Source organism: Bombus flavifrons, chromosome 6 (genome assembly GCF_040668555.2).
Source record: "Bombus flavifrons isolate JBK064 chromosome 6, iyBomFlav1_principal, whole genome shotgun sequence".
Taxonomy (NCBI): domain Eukaryota; kingdom Metazoa; phylum Arthropoda; class Insecta; order Hymenoptera; family Apidae; genus Bombus; species Bombus flavifrons.
In genome coordinates this window covers 1,363,703-1,376,604 of record NC_138447.1, presented here as the reverse complement: position 1 = coordinate 1,376,604, position 12,902 = coordinate 1,363,703, and the positions used below count along the sequence as shown (strand labels likewise).

The 12,902-nt window shown below is 34.2% G+C and overlaps 1 protein-coding gene across 5 annotated transcripts in view; it reads left to right on the top strand.

Annotated features, from left to right (window-relative positions):
- LOC138180537 (thyroid receptor-interacting protein 11) overlaps window positions 1-12,902 on the top strand; it is a 45,319-nt gene that overhangs the window by 29,104 nt on the left and 3,313 nt on the right. For 4 of the 5 annotated variants that reach the window (XM_069114487.1, XM_069114486.1, XM_069114488.1 and 1 more), the window contains 6 exons: window positions 6,901-7,068; window positions 7,624-7,731; window positions 8,400-8,808; window positions 8,923-11,646; window positions 11,802-11,905; window positions 12,005-12,104. In XM_069114487.1, coding sequence (XP_068970588.1) covers window positions 6,901-7,068; window positions 7,624-7,731; window positions 8,400-8,808; window positions 8,923-11,646; window positions 11,802-11,905; window positions 12,005-12,104 — 3,613 coding nt within the window. Of the gene's footprint in view, window positions 1-6,900; window positions 7,069-7,623; window positions 7,732-8,343; window positions 8,809-8,922; window positions 11,647-11,801; window positions 11,906-12,004; window positions 12,105-12,902 lie in introns of those variants that run through there. The other variant, XM_069114490.1, reaches the window with a different exon arrangement.

Genomic DNA, 12,902 nt, shown 5'->3' with positions numbered 1-12,902 from the left:
TGTCAATCTTTTGCTTTTAACTGATAAGCATTGTTTCATTACTTCTTTGCTTTATTATAGAAATCGAATCTCAGTCTGAACTAGAAAATGCTGGGACCAGAACGTGATTAGAAATGAAGTTCATAATTGACATCCACTATGTGATGTAATCAATTTATTGCTTATCATCATGTCCTGAATTCTATTAAAATTAGAATAACTCATACTTTTGGTAAAAACTTGAGAATTTATTTTAACATTTGGGTGTCTAATGCCTTTTGTTAAATTTAAATTCGAGTAATCTTTTTAATTTGTCAAAATCAAGAACGAAAATATGGATTCTAAATCTCTAATTCTCGAAATTAATTTCTCCAGAGATTTCGTAATTCTAGATAGGTAGAGTGCATAATTCAATAAATATTTCTGTGTATATAAATTTTGCTATGGCACTGCTGTGTAAATTGTAACTTTTATCTGAATAATTATATAACGTTGCACTGAATTGTACAAATTGTGGAGTGTGAATCTCGCTTAAAGTTTGCATGCAACAAGTTCTGCAAATTCTGACAACGTAATCATCTCCTGAATCTGATTATCAACGTCTCAATATGAAAATGTATCAACGCAACTTGCAAAATGGTGTGATTTCATGAAACTTCATTTCATACCTGCTAACAAATAGATTTGAATAACGATTTAAATGTTCTTCAATTTAAAATAAAAATGAATTATTAATAATTTAAATATCTTCCAACTTTGACGTATTTATTCTTAACAGCTGCATCCTTAGATTGGAAGTTATAACTGACACGTATTGTAATGTAACTGTAATATTAAAAATTGTAACAAAATTAGGGTATTTGTAGCGTGACATCTTTCAAAAACAGAACACGCTGATGCTCAAAGGTCGTATTCTTCGCGTATATTTGAAATTTTCTCTTTAGGAAGAAATATCTTGGCTGTTTGTACTTTCTATGAGCGCAAAAAAAATTCAGAAATGGACACAATAGGAACTTCACATTATAATATACCGCTTTTTGGACGCCGAAATTATCGATGTTACATATTTCGCATTACGTTTATTTGCAAACGTCGTTGAAACGACGAGGCGAAGGTTAAATTTTTGTCAAAAGAAAATTCTTCTAGTCATTTGACACACTATATTAGTCTTTTTAACGACTTCGTACGAGCGGTTTTTCCGCAATTACTCGAAAAGTCATTTTTACAGAGGCTTGCTATAGGGATTAAGGAGTTAAGATTTTCAAGCATTCTGGTAAGGCTAGATAATGTACTAAATAACGTATTATCAAAATTTCAAAAAAATGATAAGAAAGTTTACGCAGCAAATACTTTGAAAGAAAAATACATGGTTTATTTTTATCTCGATCTTAGTACAATCATTCAAATAGTTGCTGACTGTATACTGTACATACATACTTTATCTCATATAGCCTAAGAAAAAAGAGGAAATTTATTGAATGATAATCGCATAAAAGTGCTTAATCACAGATTCCATTTCCTTATCCATAAAGGCGTGGCAAATGCAACGTTTATTACTTGCTGATAATTTCTTCATCGTGTTTATTTCTCCAGATAAATGCATTACTTCTATTTCAATCCTCCTTTTGCTGTCTTTTTTCATCTTCTATACAAACATTATATATATTCCACTACTCAAACATATTTTTAATTCCCCTTCGTACTTCTTATAAGCGCTTGCATTATTATTGATACCCAGAAATTGTATGCCTCTCTCTGACTCTATTATAAGAGGTAACAGATTCATCGCTATCATTAACATAGAAGTCTCTGCGTTGCAATAATTAACGCTGCTTTTATCACGAATTAGTTTTGGAAGTAGCCTTTGAAATCATACAAATAATTACAAACAGTATATAGCGTAAATCTTTGATCTCTTTTCAAATTCACTGGTTAATGCATTTGTGAAATTCCAACCAAATCTCAACCAAACTAACTTATAGCTATTTCATCACTTAGCTTTATCATCCCTATCACTAATGAGCGTACAAACATCATGCCATCAAAGGCTTGCAAGGCAGATAGCATTCATTTTTGTCGAAATGTAGAAAGTAAAGATATACCGACCATCTTAGCACGATATCGGAAAACAGAAAATTATTGTGTGCTGCTTCAAAAACGTGAACGATTCGTTAAGATCGAAAAATTATTACTTTTTCAGCTCTTTGTATGCGTGTAGCATAGTGTATGCTTTTTGTATAGCAAAAGAATTCTCGTATCTGCATATTTCTAGTCACAGTTTGATTTTCTTTACTTTTGTAACAATTTGATTCATGTGCAAAATAATCGATAAAATAATAATCGATAAAGATTTGGTGCAAAACTTGAATAACAACCGCGATTCAATCAAGCTGGGATCTCAATCGACGATATCACTGATCTCTTTCCACGTACCTTATAATTTCGCATGTAACGGGAGGCAAGTGTCATGCGATCGTATCAATATACCATGTTCATTTCCTTCGCTTTTATTTCTCAAATGATACACGCGAACGTTTTTAATGAATTACATGCAACATCTTTCCGTAAAGGCAAACCTTCTCATTTACGATCGTTACTTTATAATCTTTTATGCTTCATTAGAGTACTCTGTATCAGGATTGAAAAATATATTTTCTCTGTGTAAAGTAGTTACAAACTTCGTATCACAGGTCTGTGATATATGTTATATGAAAGATAATATGTGATATATGATATATGAAAGATAAAACTTCTTGACGAAGAAAATTCTGATGTCAATTTTGACTCTTTCTGAATTTCATGTTTTTTCTCGTTTCAATATATTTACCGCTACTACACTATTTTGATACATAAATGCATCTATCAAAAGTTTATCGAATGTAAAGTTTCATCGACGACGACTCGAATCCTTCGGCTTATCACAAGGAATATTCGCGTTGTATACCTATTCGCGTTGTTATGATAAATCATGAAAATAAATGAAAATTGGAACATAGAAAATATCAATACCATCGTCACATCATTTCTACAAAAAGATGACAATTTTTAAAATTCAAACAAATGTCTTTAAGCTCTACGATAACGAGAGTGGTGTTCGGTTAAGAAGCATATATTAATAGGACATACAAAGAAGCATATGCAAATGCACAGTCAACGTCGAAGTGGTCAACGTCGTGTCTGTTTCGTTCCCCTCTAATTTTCCCCCAAGAAACGCCAAACAAACGCTGCTCCCTGTTCAAACTATCTTCATAACTTGTGTGAACACAGCCTTGGAAGCCCGATTCTTTACCATAATAAAAGAAAAATGTGTTAATCGAGGCTATTCAAGAAGGATTTGCAAGACAAGAAGAGCTCTAAGTTCGACTTATGACGTACGACCCTGAGATCCCGAACCTTCTCCGTGTCAGTTCTAAAGTATCGAGTATTCAAGGTGAAATAAACGTATAAACGGGCCGTATTGGAAGAAAAAAAAAAGAAACTTTGGTCGCGCGAGTCCACATACATATGCAAGTCAAACGATGCATTATTCCTTGACCTGACCTAACGGAGGTTCCTTTCATATTCATTAGGAGAATTTGGACCGCGAAAAGCGCCCGCATACTCTCACTACTCAATCGAATTTTTTTTCTTCTTAACTACTCCTTTTTCCTTATTTACAAATCATTAAGACATATAATACCAATTTTATATTAAAGTGATAAAAAATATATCTTGTCCGTATAGTAAAATGGATAAGCGGCGCAAGGAGCAAATACTAAAATATACAAACGAAGAAACGGAAGAAATTTAACATTAGAGTGATTTAAAAAGTAGAATGTTCTTAAATTAAAGAATGGAAACGGAAAGTTATTTAAATTCCTTACTTCCTTCTTCTCCTTGCTGTCTAAAACCGAGGTTACCGAACACTGCACCGGGACCAAAAAACAGTTTATCGCGAGCAGAATCGACTTAAAAAAATGTCAGCGGAGGCTGGAAAGACAAATGCATAACGCGTGTGCATCGATTAGCATTTAGACAGTGTGCATCGAAAGCTTTTCGGTATCAGTCGCATATCTGAAAGGGTCCTATGAATAATATGCAACGATGCGACACCAAACTGCTTCGACACATGCATCAACGAACGAACTTTTGTTTATTCCTCTCGTTTAAGTTTCCTCATAAAAAAACGATCGTGGAAACATTTTGAATTCAAAGTCTATTCGAATCTCGTACATCGAACTTTCGATAATTTTCAGGAATACGGAATAATATTTCATCGGCCACTGCATCCACGAAAAGATTGGATTTCATCTCACGATCATTTTATCGCTATAAGATACCGACTTTATACATTTTAAACGTTGGAGAATTTTTTCCCCCAAAATGATGGCACGATCGCGCGATGCGCCTTTGCCAGAACAGAACTGTGAACGTTGACGCGTCTTTTTGTATTATGCGGGACAAAAAGAAAACATACGATCTGTTTGGAGTAGGTAAAGAATTGACTTTTAGATGAAAGAACTTTGAACGGCATGAAGCCAGGTCGAAAGGTGAATCTTTCCTTTTTCTCCTCTTCCAGCTTGCCCCTTCCTTCTTTCCCTTATATGGGGAAACTTATGGTAGGATAAAAACCTATTTGTAGTCTTTTGTCAAGACGATACGTGGCCATAATAACAGCTCATTGAATAATTTGTATAGAAGTATGGTAATGCATGACGACGGACTTTCGAATCAATTGACGGGCGAAAGCTATTTCTCTATTGACTCGGGCCGAATAAATTTTTACGTTTTCAAAACAATAATCTGTTTTACAGTTGAAGTGAATAATTATTTCATTAACAAATTATTCCACGAAGCATTGTAGGTTGAGACAGTCGTCTCTTTTTTAACGAGTTAATAGTTCAACTCATTATGAACTTTCATGACAAATTCTTGAATTACTTTTATATTCACGAAGCTGCTGTTTCATTAATTCCACTTTAATCCCTTCATAGTTTGTATCACTACATTTTCAGAAACTGTTCAATTTTTACAACGTTTAAGCTACTTTTGTAGTAGCAGTTATAGATAAACTTCCCTTTCCTTTAACTATCGACTAAATTACGTCATAATGCACAATAGAACAAATTTTAAACTATCGAATTTGGAATGGCATATGACAAAAAAAAAAAAAAAAGGAAAAAAAGAAAACAACGCATTTCAATACGAATTCAATTTACCCTTCTGTATGAGTACAGTGGAGTGAATTGAATCGAATTGAATTGAATTGAATTGAGATATCCCCGAGTCGGTTCGTCCCGGAGTCGGGCGGTTTTTACGTGGATAAAAACAACAAACGAAATATACACGGAACACGTGAGAGAGTTTACGAGGGTTTACATAATCTCGGCAATTTCTATGGAATGACAAGGCTTTTATAAAGTCTCAATTCACCGTAAAATCTTGACATCCTTTCTATCAGGTGTGAGCAATTTGAAAACCGAATATGCCGTTTTCTTTCTCTTCCCCCAAGAGAACCGCAACTGATCATAATTTCGATTGCATAAGTACACCATCCCCACCATAGGTCCCTTTTCCCTAGATTTTTTTTCTTCCCTCTTTCGCGCCCGCGCGGTTCCACGGCCGAGCGGCGCCATGTTACTTGCATTGTTCACGACATACGGAATACTTATGTAAACGTGTATAACAATACTAAGTTACATACTAATGATACGCTGCTTACCAGTCGGTCGCATCCTGCTTCGAGTCGACTCAAACTTGCGAAGGAACGTCAACGTGGCACGACTCACGTGTATTTCTTTGGTAGTAGCTATTCGATCGATCGAGCTCACCTATGAAATCATTAAAATCGATGCGTTAATTGATCGTGTATTCAAAAGGAGATTTTGGATGAGATACGATCGAATAATCGCGAGTTTTCTTCCCCACAAAGATTGCATGCATCCGAATTTGTTGCTGAAATGCAACTTTGCAGTACATTTCGATATTTAATACTTTCGATTTCGATAATTAATATCTTTTTTAATCGTGTAAGACTTACTAATATCAATTAAAATCAGACATGTGATCTTCCCGAGTTCGTTCACGCGACCACGAGGTACTGGAACGTACTTTTAACTGTGTACTGTACCTTTTTGCGAAAGTATAATACGTACATAGTTGCAATCTGAATTAACCATCGAAACATCGTTATACGATAATTTAAAATTTGTCACATTTAATCAGCAGATTCAAAATTCCCTTGATCCAAGTTTGGAAAGCGATATAACCTTTTTCGCGCGATATAACGGAATAATCGCGAGTTTCCTCCCGGACGAAAATTACTCGCATCCGACTCGGTCGCTGAAACGTCGCGTTGCGACGCGGTATCTACCGATATTCGTCCCGGTAAATATTTTCCCATCTTAACGACGTGTACGACTCTTTTTCCCCCTTGTAGACGCTCGTTTTCACAACAATTGTTGCAAAAGACGTTGCTTGATGAATTTTCAATCGGAAGAGGTTGCTCGCGTTTTCTGATGCGCTGATGCATTAATGCACGCCATGCTTTTGAAATCATCGGGATCTGTCTACAGGGCCTTCGTGAATTTTCTTAGCTCTATCTCCAACACGATCGTGTCTCCTGTATAATGTTATCATGATGAAACTTTACGTAATAAAACATAAAATTGCGACCAACCTTCAATCGTCGATATAAAATATAATATAAATACGTATAAAATATTGGGTTGTTCGGAAAATGCGTAGCATTTCTGATAGTCGATATACTTTGTTGCGTAGTTGGTGAGATTAAAAGGGGATTATTTATTACGAACCTCTACCCGTTTCTGGTTGAACTAATAAGTAACAATAGGTCACTAAAAAAGTTATGGATATATTATTTCATAGAACGTTAACTCTAAAGATAAAAACCTTATAATTTTAATGATCTGTTTGTTTCAGAACGATAGTAACCACGATGACGAGGGCGAGGTATTTTTTTGGGATCCGCCGTCCACAAAAAATCGAAATTCAAAAAGTCGGAATCACGTGCGACAATTGCAAGAACAACTGGCACAAGCCACCGTGAAAATACGAGATTTAGAAATTGAACTTAAACACATTCAAAAGGTAAAATATGAAAAATTCTCTATTATGTACAAACAAATATTTTGAACTAGGTTTCTTTTCTGGAAAATGATAATTTAATAGATTCAAAACTGATCGGCACTCGTTGCATATATAATATATAAATTGCTCCGTGTACCTAATAATCGCATTGTCTTCTTTGTCCCACTAAACATAAACGGGATAATTACCGTTGCAATTGTTTTCAGATAATTGCGTTTAATTTTAACTCTGTAGCGACGCCCGTTTCGCGCATATACACACACGTGATAACATATGTCATTACGCGTTATCTTCAATCAATATCATATCGTTGTCACCTTATTAGTTAAGATATCCACGTAATATACTTAATTCACTATTACCGTTTTCTAAACTGCGCAATATAAATGTTAATACGTTGTCAACAGTTCGAATACATCTATCCCTTTTTATAGCATTCCCCGTAATATTTCATTTAAATATTTCATCTTAAGAAATTTTGTTTTATGATACATGGAATGCTTCAGAAAACCTATTAGTTAATATTAAATAACCTGTTACAATTGTTAACTCCAGGGTAACAATTCCTCTTTAAAAGATGAACTCACCGATGGCCATCAAAAAGCGGAATTCTTAAGAGCAAAGCAAGATATGGTGAACCGTATAATACAAATGGAAGAAAAGGTAGGTATATATATATCTTAGTAATTCCTCGTAAAAGTAAAACGAAGAAATAACTTATTTCGAAAAATCTGTACCCAAGGAAGCTAGATTTTTTTCACTTAGCGGATATATTTCGACCTTCGAGTTTGTTAGCATGATTAAGAAACATTCCTAATGAATCACTGTGCTCAATTGGACGAATTTAAGATTACTAACATGTTAGTGCAACAAATATATGATTATGAAAATAAGAAGTTTCATTCTGAATAAAACGAAATGCGATGTAATTCTTCGAGTTACTTAATTTTAAACGATGCGGTGTATTTGAAAACCTCAGTCTGATCAAATGAAGCAAATGATCAAGCATAAAGATACTTATTTTTTTCAACTGTTAATACTATAGTTAATACTAAAGTTGAACGCTAAATGTATCTATTCATAGTTTTTGTGAAATAAAGTCTAACACACTTTTACGCTGTGAAGATCTCCTTAATGAAAATAATACATTTCTTTTTTTAACTAGTTAATTCAGTCTTTCGAAGACTTAAATATTTGTGCATTATTTTCCTAGAATAAAGAGAGGCGTTCTTCAGTTTAAAGTTTCACAAAACATTTGAAAAATTTGCTTTACAGTATTAAAACATTTTATGATGAACGATACACAGTAAAAGCAAAACTATGTTAATCAGAGCCGGGAAACCGAGAAAAACACGAGACGCATGCAATCGGATGAAATAGCGTTGATCAACGATTTCCGTACGGTGCTGTCCAAATTGAACTCCCTCGAGAAGCTGGATTTAGTTCGTGGCGCGCTAAAAGCGCTGGAAACTGAGAACGAGAAATATAGCGAGGCTAATAAACAAGAAAAGTCTGACTTCGATGAGAAGTTTAAGAGGCCCAACAGCGTCAGCCACGAGACCGCCGCGTTGAAGCCTAATTTCGACGTGAGTTCAGAGAACCACATGCGAGATGAATTTATCAAGGTATCAAGCAACAGAGAATCGGAATTGTACAAGAAAATCGAGGAACTTCAGGAAGAAAATAAAAGATTATTCGCCAGTGTAGAAGAATTGGATCAGCAGCATGAACAATCAATAGGTAAGCATGTCTTTAACCCTTTCCATCTGATAATGCTAGTACTTTCTTCTATTTTCTTAAAAACTTGATACAAAATAAATGATTGGTCGTTTCCATTTTCCTTTTAACCCTTAGAAAAACTATTGTCCCTCAAAGAAGAGGTCGAAAAAAAACACCAGTGCCTTCAAAACGCTTACGAACAGCTTTACGTAGACTACAACCAGGCTCAAGATAAAGTCGTCCAACTGGAAGGTAAACTCATGGAATTCAGCACGCTGATACGAACAGAAACTGTCGACCATACCGTACAAACTAACAATTTAGAGAGCGTAGATAAGCATATCCAAACAAATGATCTAGAAATGGAAGAAAACGAATCGACCGACGAGCAGTATGAGGGAAATGTGGTCGACGAATTAACCAAGAGGGTCAAGAATATTTTGAAGAGTTCCTTTGTAGAAATAGAACCGGATGAGTCGATTTTCGAGGCTCTGGCGAAGCAGTACATTGACGTGAAATGGACGAAAGACGTGGTGGAATCGGAAACTGAATGGTTGCACGAGGAGGTGAAGCGTCTTCAAGTAGAAAATTCCGCGTTGCGCAAGAAAAACTCGTTAAGAAAGAAAAATGCGATGTTACGTAGTACTTGTCCAAACGAAACACGATTAAAGAATCAAGGCCAGTCGCCACCTGCATCTCGAACGAGAAAATCAGCAAAATTAGAAAATATTCCGGAAGATATCGAGGACACGTTTAATACAATCGAGAATCTGAATCGGAAATTGCATACGACGTTGGATGAGAATGACAAATTACGAAAGAAGATCGATTTATTGGAGAACACGGAGAAAGAAACGCAGGAACAGCTGAGGATATCATTGGAGAAATGCAAGTATTTAGATGAGAACATCAAATTAGTCGAGGAGCTGAAATTCGATCTTGAGAACGTAAGACGAGAATTGAAAACGTCCGTTTCTAATGGAAAACAATTAGAAAACAGTTTGGCGATTCTGCGAGGTATGAAAGACGAAATTCAAAAGGAAAACGAGGAATTGTCTCGAAGAAATGAACAGTTAGAAATAGAGATCTCGCAGTGGCGTGAAAGTAATTCAGAGACAGGGAATAACGATACGTTGAAAGATCTTCAGGAACAATTAGCCAAAACTAATCGCGAGAAAGATGACTTAGATTACGACATATTAAACATGAGAAAAGAATTGGACGAAGCGTTCAACCAAATAGAGTTGAAAGAAAGTTACATAGCGAAGCTGAGTCAAGAGAACGAAAGTTTAACGAAAGAGAAAATTTCCTGGTTGGAACAGTTAACTGCCATTCAAGACGAGTCCAACGATAAATTAGACTTGGTAAACACGGAAAAATCTTTGTTAGAGCAAGAACAGACGGAATTGGAGGAAGAAGTAGCGAATAATAAGAAAGTGATAAATGAAATTAGGGAACGATTACGAGAATCGGAAGAAAGGTACGTAGAATTAAAAAGTGAATTTTTGTCGATGAAGAAAACGACCGAGAAGCTTCAATTGGAAAAAGAAAATTTGCAAAACGAAATAAAGAAACGCGAAGAATTAAAGAGTGAATTAGAGCTTAGCGAATTAACTGAAAAATTTTGTTCCATGCAGAACGATTATGCTGAAATGGAGAATAAAATAGAAAAATTACGTTTGAAAGAGAGGGAATTGATAAAATTACAAGAGAGTTTCGCCACCGTTGCCGAAGAAAATAAAACTTTAAAAACCGAATACGAAGTAGCTAGGGATAGCTGTATCAAGTTGGAGCATGATATTGCATATCTACAAGCGGAGAAAAAAGAGTTATTAAATCGTATAAATGAAAATGTCTATGATAAGGAGAAGCAACAAATTACAGCTATTTTAGAGGAAAAGATACGAGAAAATGATACCTTGAAGGATGACAACAGTAAATTAATGGCAGAAATCATCAATTCGCAAAAGAAATTACAAAAGGCAATTGACGAAAATACAGAATCAGCTGATATGGCCAAAGAAACGATAGAAAGTCTATCTCATCTTATTAGAGAAAAAGACGAAGAGATTAATAACCTGAAAAGCGCACTCTATCTTGCAAAGACTGATACAGAAACACTCGATTTTGCGGCTATAAAGAACGAAAGGGACGAACTTGTGAAACTTGTAACCATCAAACACAATGAAAATGTGCAATATCATGACGAAATTCAAAGGCTGACGCACCTCTTGAACGAACAAACATCGCGAGGTCAGAACTTGCTAACAGAGAAAGACTTAAATGTCTCTGAATTAAAGGACATAGCTACTCTGCAGCATGAACTGCGGGCAGTTGAACAACGTTTGAGAAATGCCGAAGAATCGAACAGCAAGGAAACTTGCGGGATCGTCGAACACTCAACGCAAACAACGGAAATTGCGATTCTTAATGAGAAATGTAACGCGTTGGAAGCAGCTCTAATTCAAGAGCAATCGAACAATAGAATGCTACAGAATCAACTTAGCGAAAGCCAAGGCAAAGAAGCGAACGCCGCAAAGGAGTTAGAAAGGCTACGAGCACATTTGGTTGAAATGGAATCAAGCTATACGGAAGACGCCTTACTTGCGGAGGAAACGCGAAAAGAATTAGAAGTGAAATTACAGCAGGCTGAAGAAAAAATGAAGAGCAGTTCAAACGCGTATACGTCCGCAAGTATAAGAGCAAATCAGCAAGTGGAAACGTTACAACAACAAATGGCGTTGATTGTTCAGCAAAGGGATGATATACAAAATAAGTTAGCTATCGCTGAAGATAAGATCTTATCACAGACTACGTCCTTAACTAATTTACAGATAGTCTTGGAACAATTCCAACGAGGTAATTTAAAATATTTCATAATCTCTGTACACAACGTGTCTTATACGAAATTATCGATTATTATTATTGTTGTTGTTGTTGCCGTTGCTATTATTATTATTAATTTTATTTAATTATTAATTTTATAATTAATAATTTTCATTTATAATTTTTAGATAAGGAAAAAGATATCATAGCGGCAACTGAGAGAATTCAATCTAAACTAATCGAATCCCATAAAAAACAAGAAGAGTTGGCCAATGATGTCACAATTCTTAAGGTATACTTATATAATTGTATGTTTATACATAAATATTAAAAAAATTGCTTATCTAATAGTTAATAGGAAAATATATAATTTTTTAATAATTGTTAATAGGAACAATTAGCTGAAGCTAAAGAATGCTTACAAGCAGCATCCAGATTAAGCGAACAACTCGATAAAAAAACAGAACGAATCGAACAGCTAAACCAAGAAGGTACTCGATTCTATTATTACTATAAAATATTACCTTTGCCTGCATCTTGTTTCTTTTATATTTCGCATGATTAGAATTTTTTTCAATTAATTCTTCAATCATTATTTATCGATAGCAAATTTACACAATTTTTATATGTTCACAAAGAAAATTCATATTTCCAAGTTCACAAAATATCAATACATACAATCGACGCAATTAATTTTGAGATATGTTAGATAATATAGTTTTCAAAAATTATTGTTAAATGTGAGGAAATAATATGCACATGTGCTTCTTTGGTGTGGATTATAAATATTCGGGATTTTTACATGTCATTTTTAATGTAATTTACAAAATAAAGTTTCAAGTATCAAGAAACTCAATGTATTATAATTAAATATCTAAATTTCTTAGGTAGAATAAAGATTGGTATTATTTAATTATTAAAATTTGCAATATATATTGCTATGTAACATCAATGCTAAATATTGAGAATAAATTGAAGTATTGAGAATAATTCCCTAATTTTCATATTAATTTTTTTGAAGTATTTTTTATGAAGTATTTTATTTTTATTTACACTTTAAAATATGCATACATTTAAATTTTTTAAATTAATTATTCTCATATGATTTAGATTTTACGAACTGTATTGTACCTAGATTAAATTTATAAATATTTTCTAGCATGTTCTAACTTTTTACTAATATGCAAAATAATAATATATAATCGCACAAATTGTGTATCATTACTGACCATATGCAATGAAGAATACAAAAAGTATTAATATTGGACTAAAGTATCGGTATAATGCAT